This window comes from Corylus avellana, chromosome 10 (assembly GCF_965113065.1).
Source record: "Corylus avellana chromosome 10, dhCorAvel1.hap1.2, whole genome shotgun sequence".
Classification (NCBI taxonomy): Eukaryota; Viridiplantae; Streptophyta; class Magnoliopsida; order Fagales; family Betulaceae; genus Corylus; species Corylus avellana.
Window position 1 is genome coordinate 927,064 of NC_142499.1, and position 19,586 is coordinate 946,649.

The 19,586-nt window shown below is 37.5% G+C and overlaps 3 protein-coding genes across 3 annotated transcripts; 1 reads left to right on the forward strand and 2 right to left on the reverse strand.

Moving 5' to 3' along the window:
* Positions 1–368: 368 nt before the first annotated feature.
* Positions 369–3,527, reverse strand: LOC132162542 (Leucine-rich repeat protein kinase family protein). Its single transcript, XM_059572785.2, has 2 exons — positions 1,440–3,527; positions 369–1,284 (listed from the first exon to the last, which is right to left on the reverse strand). Exons 1-2 carry the CDS (start codon positions 2,791–2,793, stop codon positions 611–613), a joined length of 2,028 nt encoding a protein of 675 aa, XP_059428768.2. The 5' UTR covers positions 2,794–3,527; the 3' UTR covers positions 369–610.
* Positions 3,528–9,306: 5,779 nt separating this feature from the next.
* Positions 9,307–17,707, reverse strand: KDTA (KDO transferase A). Its single transcript, XM_059572156.2, is given in 14 exon segments — positions 9,307–10,151; positions 10,977–11,747; positions 11,749–11,907; positions 12,629–12,699; positions 12,793–12,912; positions 13,571–13,661; positions 14,149–14,246; positions 14,898–15,014; positions 15,265–15,343; positions 16,054–16,173; positions 16,986–17,108; positions 17,190–17,232; positions 17,313–17,406; positions 17,487–17,707. Coding segments are annotated over 13 exon segments (1,341 nt in total). The 5' UTR covers positions 17,689–17,707; the 3' UTR covers positions 9,307–10,151; positions 10,977–11,723.
* On the forward strand, positions 9,669–10,097 carry LOC132191641 (auxin-induced protein 6B-like). The gene has a single exon (XM_059606729.2). The coding sequence runs from the start codon at positions 9,669–9,671 to the stop codon at positions 10,095–10,097; it is 429 nt and encodes a 142-aa protein (XP_059462712.2).
* Positions 17,708–19,586: the final 1,879 nt, after the last annotated feature.

Genomic DNA, 19,586 nt, shown 5'->3' on the forward strand with positions numbered 1-19,586 from the left:
ATCAAAAAAATATCATTGAACTAATGCCACTCTTCATGTTGGTAGGCTGATTATCAAATTTGTGTGTCAAGAGGATGGACAAAGAGCAACCAAGTGGCTTGGCATTGTGGGTATGTTTGTTAATGTGTTTTGGAAGTATGTTTTTTTGGTTTGAAAAGAATGATGCTACATAAAAAAGTAAAAAATGTTTTTGTGTTTTGAACAGCGTTGAAGATAAGTTTCGGAAGCACAGGAACTTGCAAGGTAATTAAGGGAGAGCAAAAAAAAAAAGAAAAAAAAAAGCAACTTGGACAACCACCAGTTCTGAGATTCTCTTGCTTCGAAAATAACTAATAACAAGAATAAATTACATAACACAAGACTAAATAGGACTATCTTGTTGGGTCTTGAACAATACCATATATCAGATGTCTCCACCACCAACAAAACCGGAAAACATAAAAGCTTACAAATATTACAGAGAACAACCATAGGGTCTAACAAGAGAGAGTCTGCAACAGCCAGAATTTGCAGCGAGATAATGCAAATGAAAAATGGAGGATATAAATGAGGATAGAAGCAACCAATTTAGCACTGGAAAATTACTGAGGCAAATTAAGATGAGCATGCATCAAGGCAGGCCATCTTCAGTGGTGGCAAGCGAGGGCGAAAGAGAATTGCGCGATTCATCGTAATCGTCCCCGATAGGGGATTGCTCCACCCGGATGTCCTCTATCATCTTTGCCACTTCCACCATTGTTGGCCTCTTCTCAGGTTGTGGCACAACACAGGCCAACGCCACATGAAGCATCGACACAAGCTCCTCCTCAATGTTCTTATACCTCAAAAGCTCCTGATCAAACACTTCAGCAGTCCACTCTTCCTTCACAACCGATCGAACCCATTTGGGAAGGTCCACAGCCTGTTCCTCCTCGTCGGCACGTGGCCGAGTCGGTGAAGGGTACTGTGACGGAGCTCTCCCCGTAAGAACTTCCAATAACAAGACCCCGAAACTGTACACATCTGCCTTCTGAGACAGCCTCTTGACCTCTGCTTGTTCAGGAGCCCTGTAGCCTCCTAATCTCGCAATCGCATGAACGGGGTTCAAAAGCAACGAGAGTCCGAAATCAGAAATGCAAGCCACGCCATTCTTGTCAAGGAGCACATTCGAAGCCTTCACATTCCCATGAGGTATTTTCGATATGCTGTACTCTTCATGAATCTTTGCAAGTCCTCGAGCCGCTCCTAGCATCAAGCTGATCCTCGTAGTCCAATCCAAAGGAATTCTCCCCGGACCCCGATTCCCTAAATTATATAAACCAAATAGTTATTTAATTTTTTCTTTAAATTTCAGTCATTCATCTTATCTAAGCATCTAAAATATGTATCATGGTTCAAAATTCTTATTATCATGGGCATGCATTAATTTCTGGTTTAATTATTCAAATTAAGATACTGACCGTGAAGAAGTGAATGCAAGCTCCCATTGGGAAGATAATCGTAGACAAGAAGCTTCTCCTCCTTGGCATAGTAATAAGCTCTAAACCTCACAATATTTTGGTGCTTGAGCTTCCCAACAACATCCATATACTGCTCAAACTCCGCCCTCGCACACGGGTTGGCGTCCTTGAGCCGCTTCACCGCCATGACGGACCCGTCATCCAGCACCGCCTTGTACACCGTCCCCAAGCTCCCCTTCCCAAGCATCTCCGCCGACGCACGCAGCAAATCCTCCAGCTCAAACTTCTTCCTATCGAAGAACACCAGCTTGCTTCGGTCCGTCGCGTTTGTCCCATCGCTGCTATCTCCACCTCCATTGTTCGCGTACACTTTCTTCTCGCTCCCGCCGTAGCTGCTCCTTCTCCTCTTCCCACTCTCGCTCCCCGTCATCGAGCTCGAGCAGCTCCGGTCTCTCGCGCAGTAATGCGCCACAACGAACGACACGATCACCAGCAACGCCACGCAGTTCGCCACCACGATGGCAACTATTGCGCCGGTGCTCAGCCCCTTTCGTGATCCTACTTTGCCTTGAGTTATCGCAGGCGCTTGAGGCAACGAGCTCGGGTTCGACGGCACTGTCGTCTGAGACGAAGCAGACGCCGGAAGAACGCCCGTGTGCGAGCAATTCGCCAACGGACTCGACCCACACAGCCCTTCGTTCCCGGAAAAGCTTTTTTCGCCGAACTTTCTTAGCAACCCGTCCGGTAACCGTCCGTACAGCTCATTTCTCGTCAGGTTGAGCTCCTTGAGGTTCACAAGGGAGACAGAGAGGTCAGGAACCACCCCGGAGAGCGCGTTGTTCTGCAGCCGAAGCGTGAGGAGCCGAGTCAAGGAAGACAGCTGTTTCGGAACCGGGCCTCGGAGGTTGTTGTCAGAGAGGTCGAGGCGGAGGAGGCGCGGGAGGGCGGATATCTCGGTTGGGATCGCGCCGGAGAGGTCGTTGCCAGAGAGGTAGAGCAGCTTGAGGTTGGTGCAGTTGGTGAGTGCCGAAACGGTGCCATTGAGGCGGTTGTTGTGGAGGTCTATGAGGCGGAGCTGGTCGAGCTGGGCGAGAGAGTCGAGCGGGCCACGGAGGTTTAGCGAAGGGAGTGAGATAGCGATGACTCGGCTGTGGTGTAAGGAGCAGCGGACACCAAGCCATGATGCGGCGCAGGCGTCTCCGCCACTCCAGTTTGACTCGAGCTCGCCGTGGGCGTCGGTCTGTAGGCGAAATCGGGTGAGTGCGTCCGTGTCGTTTGGGATAGAGAGAGAGAAGGAAAGGAAGCCCAAAACCAAGGCCAAGGCTAAGAGTAAGGGATAAGGATTTGTCTTCATCTTTGGTGTGTGGGCGGGAAGAGTAGGCAAAGGAGATCGAAGAGTGTTTTAAAAATCGTTGTATAATTATATCTTCAAACCTCAAATAGACTCATAGATACCCTCTCTCTCTCTCTCTCTCCCAAGTTAAAATCTAATGTTTTCTTTCTTTCTTTCTTTCTCATGCCATGTGGTCTAGAGAGAGAGAAGGGGGGAGTGGTATGATTAAAGGGGAATGAGAGTTTATGATAGCTTTTTTTAAGGTATGCTTGAGAGCTGAGAGAGTGGGTATGATTAAAGGTGACAAATAATAATATTATGGGAATGACTGTGGAGGGGGAGTGGTTGGGTGAATGATTGCACTTCCCTCCCACTCCTCTCAAATAGAATGAGTGGGAAGCTCTTTAAATCAAGGATCTCTTTTTCTCTTTTTCTTTTACCAATTCAACATTGGGGTGCCCCTGCATATTTTGCATCCATTAATCTAGCCAGGGACTCCTAATTCCTGCATAATTTTTTACTCTAATCAATCAGAAGTCGACATGTGTTAAAAATTATAAAAAGAGTTAAAATATATATACCATGAAGAGAATCATGTTGCTTAAACAAAAGAAGAAGATCATGGCATGCTTATTAAATTATGAATTCTCTATTGTGTGACTTTTGATCCTGCGAATTCCTAGAAAGTGGTAGAGAACTATGAGCACATTATTGTGCTCCTATGTAATTGAATGGATTTCATATTAATTACAACAGTCAGTAGGGCTGACTAAAGCTGTTTTCTACATAATAACAAAGACTCAAGAATCCCTATATATATTATAATCCCTTCACCCTGTATCAATTCTCAATCAACCACAGAATCCACAGCTGCATGCTTTATTACTTTTGCAAATGATTCAAGTTGTTTGCCTAGCAACAAGGAGAAAATGAAGTCTACAATGAGCACAAATTAGCCTGATAGTCGCAAACTAGCCAAATTTGCAGTCGCATGAATTCAGTTTATTAGGACAGTCAAAGTTAGAGACAGAACCATAAACTATTACAGGCGGTTTATCAGGGCTGTCAATTTATCAGGACTGTCAAGGTCAGGAACAGAGCCATAAACTATTATGAACAAGGTCTAAAATATGTGGGACCAATATTTTTGTGGCGGTAGGGTTTAATATGCATAATTATCATTTTAGACTTAATTTATGGGGGCAAAAGGAAGTCCCCCACTCCAGAGTCAATATTGTCATATAAGGCCAACAAACTATACATAGGTTTTGAGTCATGAACAGGTTAAGTTGAGAGCCCCACTTGTGTTTTGCTGTTGACCACCATATTTAACATTGCCACCTGCCCAATGTCAAAAATCCATGCTTATTCTCTAATCCAGTCGGTTGAGTTGACCTCTATGTCTTTAGATTATCTATTATTCTCACACATTTTTTTATTTGATAATCTAATCTTATTAAAAATAAACCAAGTTGTAATTTTTTAATAGATTAAAATAATAGATGAATTTTCTTTAAACCAATTTAAAGGAAAACTTTTAGTCTTAATTTTGTTTTTTCTATGTTTTTATGTAAATTAAGATAGTGATGATACATATAAAATACTACATGGTCCAACCTGTATTGACCTCCATAGAGAGATTGCTAATTGATGGAACCTCGACCGATGGATAGTTGCACACCCCCTGGCCTCTCCCCGTAAGTCACCTATATTTATCTTAATTTGTTTTTTCAAGTATTAATCTTAACTAGACTACTGATACGTGATCAACTGTATGATGGGGGTGGAATTAGGAAAAAAGAAAATGAAGTAAAAAACACAAAAGAGATGGATGGATACATAATGATTTGCCTGCTGCCCACCCTTCCTTTCCATCATGTCGTGGAAGGAAAAAGCACTGATCAACTTTAAGTCATCAGAAAGCAAAGGTGCTCTACCACCTCCATAATGATGATCGGAATATCATGTAATTAACAGACTCGACGTAACAGCTCGATTAAATTGACACACTTTTTTTTTTTTCTTAATGTACAAAGTCCAAATCCAATATTTAGCCTAACATTTTTATTTATAAAGAATAAATAAACGTGACATATCATTAATTAATATGCACCACTTTATCACATGGGCTAAAATGTTGATCTTCACCTTCATATTAGGTTGACTATGCAGTGCAAACCCAGATAGAATTGTAAGCTTTCCAGCTGGAGAATTATCTTCCAAAAGTTTTAATTAGTTTTTTTTCCTGATTTTCAATGCCACATGGTGGGCTCATTGGTGGTACAAACCCCAACTCTCACCCTTCCTTGATGTTCATGAGTATAGTAATGTTGTCGCAAAAAGTGAAGGACTTGCTTCAGCTTTCTTCTTCTTTTTCTGCTTCATTAAAGATGCGTTTTGCACTTTACTTACCAACACATGCTATTATCAAGTCGACAAAAAAGACAGAAGAAGGAGAAATTGAAGGCGGGATTGGCGTTCTAATTTTCTGTCACTCATTCACCCTGTCGGAATTATAATTTTAAGATTGGAAAATAAAATTTAAAATAAAAATAAAATAAAAAAACTTTTTGGAAGAATAAAATGTTAATTTTTTTAAAAGAATTTGTATAAATTTTTAGGGTGGATCATTGGAAATGAAACAAAGCATAGGGATTTCAGCTTTAAGATGTTTCTAGACCCAAATAAATCTAACAGCAGAAGCCCTGGAAAAGGTCCGACTTGCTTATAGTTCTTTTGGGACCATTGTCAATCACCATTACCTGCTGTTTGGTCCTTTGGACCGGATTCAGAATTTGTTTTTGTATTTATACTGCATTTTACCTTTTGGATGTCGTTGTTGGGGTGCCCTTCATTTTTATGTTTGTTTCATCATGTAACCCCCTTCCCCTACTTGATTAAAAAAAAAAAAAAAAAAAATCCAAAGCAGAAGCCTGAGCCTGCTGTTGGCTTCACAAGGTGTTTTGGATCCATGTGATTTTCCGTAACAAAAAGAAAGAAAAAAAAAAAAAAAAAGTATCTGACTGTATGTCGGTCTTTATTTTTGATTTTTAATCCCAAAGTCACTTCAACTTTTTTGGGTTTCCGATCTGTGCGTCCAACTTTATGTTAAAAAATAAAAATTAAGCATCTTAAGCAAGAAAGATACATATTTCTACAGTTTTATTACTAGTAATTTTCAGATAATAGATATATGAGTATTTATAAAGCCAGTAGACTCTGGGTAGCTTGCTTATATGTTTGGAACCTCATAAGAACTCTCTCATTAACTATTCGAATAGTGAATTTCTAAAAATTTGAATTTGGAATAAGTTAGAGGCTAAGAATGGACCAACTGATCAAGTATTATGAACTTCATATATAGTTCCACATCAACACTTTTCCTGCACAACGTTTGATCCAAGCGGATCATGGAATTATTGGTTTGCACAATTTTTGATCCAAGCGGATCTTGGGATTATTTGTTTTAAGGATGAGTTTGGTCTCACAATTTTGCAATTGTCTTACTAAATGCTTAACTGCTTATATTTTTATTAATTACATTTTAAAATTGTTACTCATTCAAATCGCCCAGTTTCGAAACCACTAAACTATATTAACAACAATTTTTACTCCTTAAAAAAAATAAATAAATAAATAAAACTAACAATTTTTACTCACGGTTATTATGAAACCAATTGAGTGGGATGGGTCGGATGGTGTAATAATAATGAAGCACAGGTCTTAAGATCTAGGGCCTCTAAACGGAAGTGGGTTGAGGTCGTTGGTTGGGACCCTTTTCAGTTAAGTTGGCCGTTAAGCCCATATTTGTAATTCTTTTATCCCACACGGCATATTCATCTTCTGTACTAAATATCATGGCACTAAAAAATGCAAAACAAAAGCACATACTACATATACCATACTCTACCCTACCAAAAGAGGTAAGCAGAGGAGGATTGCCTTGTCTGAACTGCCCATGTTCTAAACTAATCCCCCACCCCCCCCCCCCCTCCCCCCCACGGCCCCACCCACCTTTTTTTTTTTTAAAAAAAAAAAAGTGCTAAGGTGAGAAAAATGAAAATAATTGAGTGTTTTTGTAAGTATTTTGAGTTTTAGATTGTTTGTTAATAATATTTTTGTTTTGAAAAAAGAAAACAAAATAGAGAAGGAAAAAGTTTTATCAAACAAAGTCTAGTTTAGGTACGGATCAAGATCTTCGGCAATTACCTAACAATTTAGACAGGTAATTGTGAGAGAAACTCTCATAGAGCCTATATATCCGAACAAGTTTTGCATTGTCCAAGCACTTGCCTAGATAGGTAAACTGCATATAAACACTCACAATTATTTATCTGATTTGCTAGTAATTCGAACAAATAATTGCTGAAAATCTTGGTCCATATGTAGATATTGGTACCTCAACATTACGGCCTTAAAAACAGTGAAACAAACAACTTGCTCTACCTGAACTGAGTGGAGATCACTTGGGACGCTTTCACCTATGTTGCCCATCTATAGCCCGAAAATGGGAAGTGTTGATTTCACACGAAATGTTCATCTTCTGAGCCATATATGAACACGAGAAAAAGGGAAAACAAAAGTAACAATACCCAACTCTCTTGTACCAGCTGGGAAATTGTACTGGACTATCCCAAATTAGTCTTAAAGAAATCATAAGCAAGAGAGCTCACACATGTCAACACTCTCTAAAAGAAAACTATAAGATAAGCAACTGCACTGACACATACACTTGTAACCTTTTGTTTCCTTACTAATAAAAAAAAAAATGAAAAAGAAAAAGAACTGACACATACCAACACCTGTTCATATTTCGAGCCACTTTCTGCCAATTGCCCAATGGGTTATTGGCAATAAACTTTAGATCCTCCTTTGAGGAAAAGCTGCATAAAAGTGAAGATGGTTTGTAGTAATCACATTCGTTATGTCCTTCAAACATATGGAGGTGCTTTTGGATGTCCAATAAAATTTAAATTACTCCCTGATGGATTGAGATCCCAATACAGGGAGCAACTTTTAATATCAACGGTTCATATAAAATGAATGGCTAAAAACCATCAAGACATTAAAAAAAATTTGCATCTCATTCACTCGTTATTTCACATTTCTGCCAACCGCTGCCTCATTTAGCTCTTTTGCCATCTCTCTAACGGAGAATAATTCCCTCTATTTCAAATGAAATGGAAAGAATTCATTACAAAATTGCCCTCCTAAAAACAACTAACCAGTTCCTCTCCATTTCATTTGAAAAAATGAAACGGAGAGGATCCATATCCCTCTCTATCACTTCAAGCTCATCTAATCTAATCACCTCTTCCATCATTGTCCCATCGCATAGGATGGCCGAATTAACCTTTAGGCACCGAGAGTGATTTGGCATCCAATGTAAACTCTATGTTTTTTTTTAAGCATCCACATGGGGCACTCATTATGGAGCTTGAACTTACCAGCCAACAAACCCTCCAATTCTGTAAAGAAGCAATTCAGACTAGTTTACATTTAAACCCAACTTCAACTAAAACTTAAAAAGAAAAAGACCCAATAACACTTGCGTTTTACGGGATTGAATTGGGATTCTTAGAATTCCTTGCCCGAATTTCTTGGAATTCAAGTAGGGAATGAGAGAAAGAATCTCAGTACCCAAAGTGCTGCGCAAGAGGGCCCCGCACCAAGAAATTTAAGTAGAAAATAAGAGAGGAGATCCAAGATCCGAGGTGATGGACAGGTAGACTCTGCACCTTAGGCACCTCAGGTCTCAAGATTTCCTTTTTCATTCCCTGTCCGAATTCTTGGGAATTTAGACGTTGAAATTGGGATCCTTACTAGATTAGTATTTCTATATTTTCCAAGAGAACTACTTGGTTGAGATTAAATAGTCTCTATGTTTATCTTATTATTTATTACCCCTACATAATCTATAATTCTTACTCAATAGGCAATTCATTGTTTTCTCATCAAGTTTTTTGTTTATGTAAGAAAATCTAAACTATTTAACTAAAAGTAATTGATAGGAATTTAAGAATTCCATCATTGAGTTATCCCAAATCTAAAGCATCTTTGTTCAGCTATTCCTCCCTAATAATACAAAACTGTGCATTAAGTTATAAATTGCGATGCTGACCATTATCACCCAAAAACGGCAGAAGTGCATCAAAAAGTGGCTCCCAATCCCATGCCAAGTGTTTGAAGTAGAAATATCAGTCCTAGCTGGCGGGGCAGCACATGCGACGGCACATGAAAGAAGGCAACGGATTCCGACCAAACACGTGCCACAAGGGTCGTTTCCTCGTTATGCAGCTCCCAAAGTCCCACCACTAATAGAAGTACTATAATTCTTGGCTCCCATGGTGTACTTTGTCCATGGCAGCAAGGCTCACTATTATCGCCACTTGACATGTTGGGAAAAACTTGTCATCGGACATGTGAGAGAACAGGAGATATACGCATTCAAAGGCAACTAAAGTGGATCACTTTAACCCCGAAAAACGATATGACAGTTTTTTTCCAATTTTGGATTGGAAGAAATTCATCTAATCTAGTCTATTGAGCTGATATGTATTCTCAAAGCATGTGAGATGTGAAAAAGTGTCTGAAAAACAAATTGAAAAAGTAACAATGGTGACAAGCTAACGGGGGAAACCCTAATCACTTGGTAGCGTAATGTATACTATTCATGCAGTAATCAAACTTTGACAAAACCTAGCGATCCCTTATTCAGTAATTCTCTAAAAAGGACAAAGCGCCACGTAACTACCAAGCATATGGGTCCTTGTGATATGTAAAAGAACAAACTGTACAGGATCTTACAGCAGAGGATATTCCCCTCCTGATAAATACGCCACCATTTCCACTCTACGCTCCTAAATCCTTTACATGAATACCTGAGACCTCATGTAATGGCTGCTCCTACTGAGCATTCCAGATGTGACATATGTAACATTGTGAAGCTCAAAAGGATAGCTTGCATGTGGCGGAGGTTTGCCAGAGGTCGTGAGAAGAAACCACCCCGGGACGTTCCTCCAGGCCACTTGGCTGTTATAGTGGGAGAAGCTAGCCGGAGGTTTGTTATAAGGGCAGATTACCTGAACCACCCAGTATTTCGAGAGTTGCTAGATCAAGCTTATGAAGAATATGGTCACAACAAGAGTGGTCCTCTGGCCATACCTTGTGACGAGTTTCACTTCCAAGAAATAATCTGGTCACTTGGAGGCGGTCTGAACGTGAATCGATTCTCTTGTCATGTGGGTGTGGAAAAGCTGGGATTGTTCTCACGGAGGGACTCGATACCACTTCTTCAAGGTCTTGCAAAAAGATCAACATGCTAGAGCGGCAGCTGCAGCAGTAGGGGAAGGAGCAATACTGCAGACGCAATCTGTCTCCTGCTGACCATTAAAGATTGACAAGCAGCATTGTTTAACAATTGCTACTGAAAGGTTAATAACATATTACCGTACGCTATTGAAGTAGAGTACATGTTTATGGCTTTCACATTCAATGCAAGTTTAAAAAACTTTTCACATAAAATAAACACAGCACACAGGAAAGACTGGAATTTAACCAATAGATCATAAGGGTAGAAGTTTCATACACAAAATTAGTTATATAGACAAGGGCCATATAACAGAGTGACATCTCAAACCTTTTTTTGATCAATTAGATTTCTCGTTAAACTTTCTTTGATCCATAAGAAACAACATATAGATAAAAATGCAGATGAAGCACATCAAATTTGTTTCCATTCAAGTGAAACTTGTTTCTGAGCAGTGAAAATAAAGCATTAGGCCCCTAAAATTAAACTGAAAGCCTAAAATTTAGAATGATGTAAGATATACAATGTAGTCTTGCAAATTAATCAATACTATGAATATTATACAGGAACCTAAGTGGCGACAGGGTACTGGTACCTTGAACTCCCCATAAGTGTAAATAATTTAATAGGCAAAATCCAGCCATGGCCAAAACATACCCCAAGTCCAAAATCAGTCAACTTTTATAAATGCAGATCTTTCTTTGAATTATAGAAGGGTGAAAATGCTCAGAGCCCGAAACACAATCTTGTAAATGGTCCTAAACAACAGAATAGTCCAAGATGATCTGTTCTCTAATCAGAATGAAAAGAAAAGAAAATTGATTGTCATGTACCAGCAGATATAAACTAACACATCTAAAACTGAAAGGTGTATACTAAAAGTTGAATGTATTACCTTCTCTATTATTCAATGTTTTGAGCTCTCAGGCTAGAAATTCAGAAAAAAACAGGCAGATCAAAAAGTCTGCTAGATCCAAGCCGCTAGAGGCCAACACTACAACGGATATGAAAGAAGATTATATCACACCTTGAAGCTTCCAAAACATGAATTCTGGAGCACCAAAACATCTCAAGTTAGGGGGAAAGAAGAAAGAAAGACAGAAAGAGCAGAAAATAATTCCCTCAATGGTTGTTTAGTTTTGAAACAGTACCTTTTGAAGTAGGTAGATGCATGAAGAAAAAAGTGTAAGCTCAATATACATAGATTTCATAGAAACAGAAGTAAAAGAAATGAAGATAGCACAAGCGACAAAGAAACATTTGTTCCAGTTTGTAGTTGCATAATTATCTTTCTATTTTATCCAAACCTAGGCCAAATGCAGCTTCGATACAATGCCACTTTAATTATAGTGCCACTTTAATTCCTCTTTCACCTTCTCCTACAGGAAAAAGTTGATGCCCAAATCGAGTGTACCCAAACAGAGAGCAAGCCACCAATATAGCACTTGCAGAGTGAGATTTGATAGATGATAGATCATTGTGACTTGAAAGATACAGCTAGAGGTTCCATAAATTTCATGTGTGATAATGACGAACCGTAACAGGTTTCAGTTGCACTAATGGCATACCATCAAGAAGTACTTCACCGTTGTAGAATGCAACAACCTTCACCTTCACATTTACTTGTGTTGCATGCCAGTCTTCATTTACTTCTAGCAAAGAGCCCGTTTGAGAACATGGGAATTTAGTAGATTCCAAACATTGGCGACGATACCACTGGACAGAGCATGAAATGCTTGCTTTGCAGCGGTGCAGTGCGCTTCCAGAACTTTAGCATCACTGAAGAGCTCTTTGAGTGCTTTCTCAAGCTCTATTTTTCCAGAAACCTGGGTGGGCAGCCACAGTAAAAGACCCTCATTGAAAAGTTTCATATAATTCATAAAGTATAAACTTACATAACAGTTATTTGTTGTAACGGAATACAAGTCCTTAATATAATCCAAGAGGCCTTTTTATTAGGAATGAGTATTTGATTGATCTATCTCATATCATGATTTCAGCATATAGAAGCCTAATAGATTCAGCTTAAAATTTAGGCTGGATTTAAGCCTCTTCAGCCTATATGGTTCCAAGTAAGTGAATTAATTCATGGATTTTCTCAAAGAGTTCACCATAGTAGGGAATGTTACTATAATTTTTCTAAAACCGCTAAACAACTAAAGAGCCATCCAAGTGGTGACACTTCATCCCTACATCATAACAATCCATTATTGCTAACATAATATCATCTATGAATATTTAAGTCAACTACATAGGTGGATTCCACTTGTGGATTGTCTGTGCGCTACAAGCAGATCATGGAACAACTCAGGTACAAATAGACTAACTTTATATGGGGTACTACAGATATGGAAATCAATTGGTATAATTCTTTATTTATACCATAGTTCTTATAACACAATTATCTTATCATACTGTAGAAACATCAATTGTCATTTCGGAGAATTGATTCCAGAAAGAGTTTCAACAACTGATCTTTCAACAACTGATCTTTCAAACACTGTCAAATAAATTGTAAAAAGAATATTATCAATAAGTTCTTCAAACCTGCAGAACAGACAAAGGGTTTAACCGTTGCATCTCAAGTACCATGTGTGAGAAATGCCCAACATGATGACCTGATATAAGCCAAAAAACAAAGTTTCTATAATGGTAATTAAAAAATTACATGTTCACTATGAGGTACAATAGGAAAAAAAAAAAAAGTTCACCAGTCAAAACAGCACAGCCAGCTGCAGCAGCTTCTGATATGTTATGGCCAGCTAAACCAGGGAAGAACGAACCTCCAACTACAGCTATTGGGGTTAACCTATAAAGTTGTCTCAACTCACCTACAAAACAAATTTGAAAGAATATAGTGACATTATGGACCAGATCTCCCCAAAAGTATGCATAACATTCACACCCTTAAGAGGTATGCTTTTCACACAGGAATGGCCTAATGGAATACTAAGCTCTGTATCACTACATGTTATCGCCTCTTACTCAAGCCTCACAGTCAGACCTGCCAAGTTCAAGAATATCAGCAGGCACAAACTAAATGTCAACTAATGGGGCACGGCACTACCTAAACTCCGCAAAGCAAAGGTAGCAACACTTATCCAGGATCTGTCAAATACAAACTTAGACACCACCAGTTAAAATGAATTAATGAGCACAGGGCAGGTGAAACTTTTACGTTTGCTCCCACCATGCAGTTTAAGCCTCAATATGAATAGCAAGCATGGGTACCATAATGTGACAAATTTATAAGAAACACATAGAATGGACAATGTGGAGAAAACATGCATATAAACAAGAACCACATTACCAAGCATCATCTATCGTAACTAATAAAGGATTTAAGGCACAAACTATCTTTCTAGGTACATGGCATGTGCGTCATGAACGCCCCACTTTTAATATGAGTTTAAGTGAATTAATAATGATCTATTTGGTGTCATTGTAGGAAAGAAATATAATTGATAAGAAATTTAGTAAAAGAAATACCTAATGTGTCCACGACATATATATTTGTTCCTGCCACAAGTTTTTCATGTCGAGACCTCAATGCTACATTTTGCCCTTCTTTCTTCAATTCCTGCACTATTTAAGGCAAGAGCATAAAAATCCAATAATATTTGGAGGTCTACCTCTTATGTGTTGAATCTTCAATAATATAAACTTATTCAGAAACATCGGTTGTATAAAGTTTTAATGCATATGGATCATCACTTCATGAATTATACACATATTTCTAAGCTCAATGGCAACCTAAGTTAGCTGCAAAATGCCGTTTGGGTTACAATCAAATAAAAGAATACATATTTAGTGTTCTATCTCACTGTTACAATCAAGTTAAGGAATATGAAAAGCTACTCCATATCACCTTCTATAACTAGGAATAACTATTCCTTTTACTAATGGAATAGTCATTTCACATATCAATATTATTCTATGTGATTTATTTTCTTGGGCGCTACTACTACCAAAACACAAAGCATCGTAATATACACACACAAAAAGAAGCAGTTATAAAGAATTGAAATATAATCATATTGATAACTGGTATTGCATCAGAATCATACCTGAGCAATTTCAAGTCCATGTTGTGGATCTCGAGGCACAAGTATAGTGACCACATCTGGATGCATTTGCATGAGCACTCTATGAACTCCTAGCATTACTGCAGAGAGCATTTGTTAGCACTTCAACTTTTCTTAATACAAGTGAAGAAAACTAAAACAGCGTAAATAGTAAAGAAAAACCCGGAAACTGCTAGAACATGTCCATGAATATGTTAGAAACTAACTATAATGCCCCCATAGAAAAAAAGTAATATCAAATCTGTAAGCAGCACAAATGACACAACTCTATAAAAAATAAAAAATAAATAAAAACCAAACTCTCAAACATTCAATGAAATCATTGTTGGTCAATTCGTTCTCCTTTACAGAAAAAAATTAATTTTTTTTTAAAAAAAAAGCCCTTGAAAATATGAAAATGATGTAACATATTACAAGAAATTAATGCTGCAAATTCAAGAAAACTAGCAAGTAGTACAAAGCGAAAAGACAAAGTGAAATAATTTTCATAACAATGATATAGCCATCGTTGTTGGTATCCAAAGACCCCAATATGTCAATTCTTTCGGTAGCATTACATTTATTGAGTCCAAAATTATGCATTAAATCAAAATTTTATAGAGCAGCAACTGCTATTAACGCAGTAAGGTATTGCCATTTCAAGGAGTTGATGTCTTTGCATAAAATTCTGACTCAAAATGACAACAATCTAGAGTACGTATAATATTGGAAACAGACAAGTGAGAACTGACTTTCTTCTTCACCCCTATGTATGGAAGACGCCATCCAAACCTTCCTCTGGGCAAACTGTATCTTCAGATCTTCTATACTTCTTGAATACCCCTCAGAAACATCAAAATCTTCTACAACTAAATGGGAAAAATAGTAACACCTTATTAGAATAGACTATATTCATCTTCTTCTACAATTGTCAAAATATATTTATCAAAAAATTTCCAAAAGTTAAAATCAGGAATTTAAATGGCAGCAACCTAGTTATCAGAAGTGCATTAATACTAAGTCAAAGAAAAATAATTGCTTTTCATTAGGGATCATCATTTATAAAGATCAACATTTAGTATTACTAAAAGGATTCGTACTCCTAATTGACAGGCATACCATATTTCAAGTCACCAGAAAAGTTTATGACAAAAGGAGGAGCTTGTAGTAGCTGAAAGTGGACTGCCTGCATAGTGCTCTGTGTCATAGAACAAAATTAGTTATTGTTAAATTACCATTTATCTTGAAAGCTTAAACTAGTAGAAAATTATGAATTTAATCATTTAATTAATATTTTAACCATCTTCTTTAGCAAATGTTGAGGCCCAACATGTGAAATACTTAATCATTTAATACCACTTATCCTGAAAGCTTAAATTGATGTTCGTCCCGACTTCTTGACGTCTGAGATGAAGTACAAGGATTAGGTCTAGAGCTTATTCATTGCTATTACAGTTGTTGTAATAAGGTCCATGAAAAAAGAGGGAAAAGAAAAGCGTCATAGGCTAGCTGCTATTTATTTGCTGTCTTGTACCTTTGTTTGGTGTGTGTTATGAGAGTTTGATATCATATCCTCTCAATAGCAACATGTGTTACCATTTTTTTTAAAAATATTTTTTGTCTCATGGGGAAACTAGTATAAATCATGTGCTCATTCACCTTACTAATGAGCAATAAATTACAAATTTGTTTAGTTTTTCTTTTCCTTATTCTTTGGAACCACCACTGATAGAGGGTAAACTATGGAGTCAGAGACTATACTCAAGGCCTCTGATTTGGTTTATGTTAAATTACCACTTATCTTAAAAGTTTAAGGTGAAAAGAAAGAGTAAATTTAATCATTTAATTAATATTCTAACAGTGACAATATAACACAAATCATAACCATAAAAAACTTGGTCTACATACCAATGGGACAATCAAAGAAAATTTTGAAAGCATCAATGAAATCAGTGGAAGTAGCATGGGTCCTGAAAAACGCTTGAAGGATTTTGTAGACATCCGAGCATTCAACAATGCCAAAACTACCTGAAGAGATAATGGAGGCATATAGGCTATGAAAATCAATAACATTAGGCGAGATACATGAAAATGCATATTTCACAAATACAATTATAAGTATGTTGATACACTACGACATGCACATGATTGCAAAAATAGGCTTGTAAAACAAGCAGTTAAGCATACATATAAAACAATGGGTTAGGATGTCTATATTTCATAAGGTAACTCCTTGGTAAAGTTCTTAAAATCTCAACCATTATTCAAATCTAAAGGTTAAGATATTGCCACCTCAGCACTTACCATGTTTAGGAGATCCTTAATTTTTCTTGATTTCATTGCATCCTAATTCATGTGATAAATGTTGAGGCAGCAAAATCTGAATCAATTACATTAAAAATAATGGAGAGATATTAAGATTACCACCGTGGAATTATCCTAAGAAATCTAGATCTTAATCCTAAAAAAACCTACTCTACAAACCATCATGTCTTTACATCAACCTTCTTGCTTGAGATATTGGTTTTAGATACTAAAAGCGCAAGGACAAACAACCTTTATTTTCTTTTCAAAAAATATGTTAAATCACTACTTATCTCAAAGCATAAAATGAATACCACAACACTCCACACTCCACACTTCCCCATTCACGTGTGGACCAAACAACATGTAGAATATTTTTAATTGAAAATATATAAAAACTGCAAAGTCAACATTCAAACTCAAGAACTCAATTCCAATATCATGTTAAAAAGCTTAACATAAAAAATTTAATTTAATTATTAAATTAACAGATAAAGGTAGAGTAGAACATGAGCCAATGAGAAGAAATAACTTACACCATTTTCTGAAGCACTCATAATAAGATTTGGCCACAATTCACTCTCCATTAAGACAATTGCGTTTGGCTTCCAATAGTCAAGAAAAGCGCCCACTGCAGTTGGAGTATCAATTGGCGCAAACTGGTTCAACCGTAACGATTAGACCACATCAACACAAATGTCACAAACACAAATAGCAATGCATCAAAGTTTATACAGTACTTGATATATCACACCACTTGGAAGCCGTTTATCTATTACTTCACTGCACCAAGCAAAAAGCTCACATATATAAGCCCCACGAATTGAACAATTTTGCATATAATAAACAATATTATTTCTTACAATGCGGATACTGTTGTGGTTGTCATCAAGATATTCAAATCAGGGCTTTGCTTTATGCATTGTTTGATTATAGGAATCGCCGACATTCCTTCACCTGGATTTTCAAAATTTAAAAACAAGAACAAAAGGCAAATACGTAATTAAATTAAATAAATAAATAAACAAAATTAGAACCTAGAGAGACGGCGTGGAACCAGAGGAGTGGGCCGGGAGGCCGAGGGAGAGAGGCCCGGCCAAGGCGCTCGGTCCAGCGGTGAGGGTGCTCGCGGCCTCGGAGTCGGCGATACCGTAGGTGAAGGTTCAGCGCAGGCGATACACCGTAGCTCAGCGCCCTGTAGATCTTGTACATCAGCCTCCCACTCTCTGTTGCCGCCATTTCAATTCCCAGATTTCGCACGCTACTACTTTCTTTTGAGTTCCCGGGTTTGGCTGTTTGTGGGTTTGTATCAAATTCCGTGGGCTCGGTGGGGCCGGGGCGCGAAGCTGCGCGAACGGGGCCTGATTTGATACAGAATTTGCTCGAATTCAAACAAAACATTTTCGTGCATCAATCGTACATGAGTGAGGAAATGGCCAGAGGGCATTTGGGCTTGGGGTTTGGACCTTGGCCATTGAGTATGAGCATGATTGGTCATGTCTCTAAATAGATGGGAAAATGCTTAAAAAAAAAACACTTATTATTCCCACTTTTTATATTTTCTTATGTGACGGGGATTGCCACATCAGCCATTTAAAATGTCTATTGGTGTGGTAGCAACGTGGGGCACATGTCAGTTAAAAAAAAAAAATTGCCTAGCTTTTATAAAGAAAGTGGTCGGCCACTCCAACCAAACCTCTGAGAGTGGTACGACCATTATTGAAGTTATTAGAGATGGTCATTCACCCCCGAAGTATAATTTAATGGTTTGCAACAACCATCTCTTTGATCTAGTGGTTTCGACCACTCTCATATGCTCAATGGGGGGAGATGGGGAGCAAATTTTTTTTGTCTGGCAGGACACTATCACATAAGAGAGCAGAGAAGGAGTGAAATGAGAGTGTATGTACGTAGTATTAATTACTCTATTAAAGTTATTATAACATAATCATATATAAATATATAGATTTAGATTTTTGGGTTAACAAATTTGTTATGGTGTTGTATTAAATTTGTTATGTTGTGATCCCTCAAAACTTTATGTTTTGTGATTGTACGTAAAAGCTTTTACGCTAGCTCTTGACTACTCTATTAATAAAATCAGAATGAATTTCCCTAAAAAAAAAATATACTCCATTAGACACTTATGCTGAGGTCATTCGATATGACCTCCATTTTCTGATGTCAAAAATCCAACACCCAATGCAATGCCAAGTTCATGGATCAAAAAGTACCTTACGACGAGAATATGCATGAACCAATTGGCCTAAAACACAGTTAATGTGAATCTGATATGGAAAATGAGGTAATGTGCGTCCATGACTAATCATACTCAATAATTCGATTTTAAAACCCATATAATTGCCATTATGATTTGGACCACGCACGGTGACTGCTGAGCAAAGCGTGGTGAAAGCATAATATATATAATAATAACAATATATAATATTAATCTGAGTGAGTATATATTATAACTTTTATTATAAGTACTCTCTTATAGGCTGACTCACTCTATTGATATGGAATGCCAATCAACCTCTAAAATCAGTCATTGTTTGAAGAAAAAATAATTCAAAATCATGATCGATAGTCTCATATTAAAGCACAATTACCATGTAATTAGGGTCAATCAAGCGAGGGCCCGACGAAAACTATCAAAAAGTTATGGTCCTGGAGGGATGTAATTTTCAACAATGACCTTTGGTTCAACAGAAAAAAAAGAAAGAATAATTAATGAACTTTCGAAGGAACAAACATATATTTAAGAAAGACATATTTGGAGTTGCCCTTTATCACCAGCTAATTAATTAATCACGTAACCTTAAACGGATTTTAATTTCCTCCAGTTATCTCATATAATATATTATGTAATCGTGCACCGTACTTTCCATGATGCAATTTATATATAATAATTTGTCGTTTGAACGATCGAGTTGTTAATATAAATTTATATATCTATCACATGCTATATTCGTACATTCAAATATATATATAAATATATGTCGCCGTGCAACGATGACAAAGAAGAAATATAAATTTTCTTATACATGCATGGACCACGGTCCCCTCACTTTTAACCCATGCATGCACAAGCTAGCTTTCTTCTCTAATGGAAAGCATCCTAAGTTAAGAGTCAT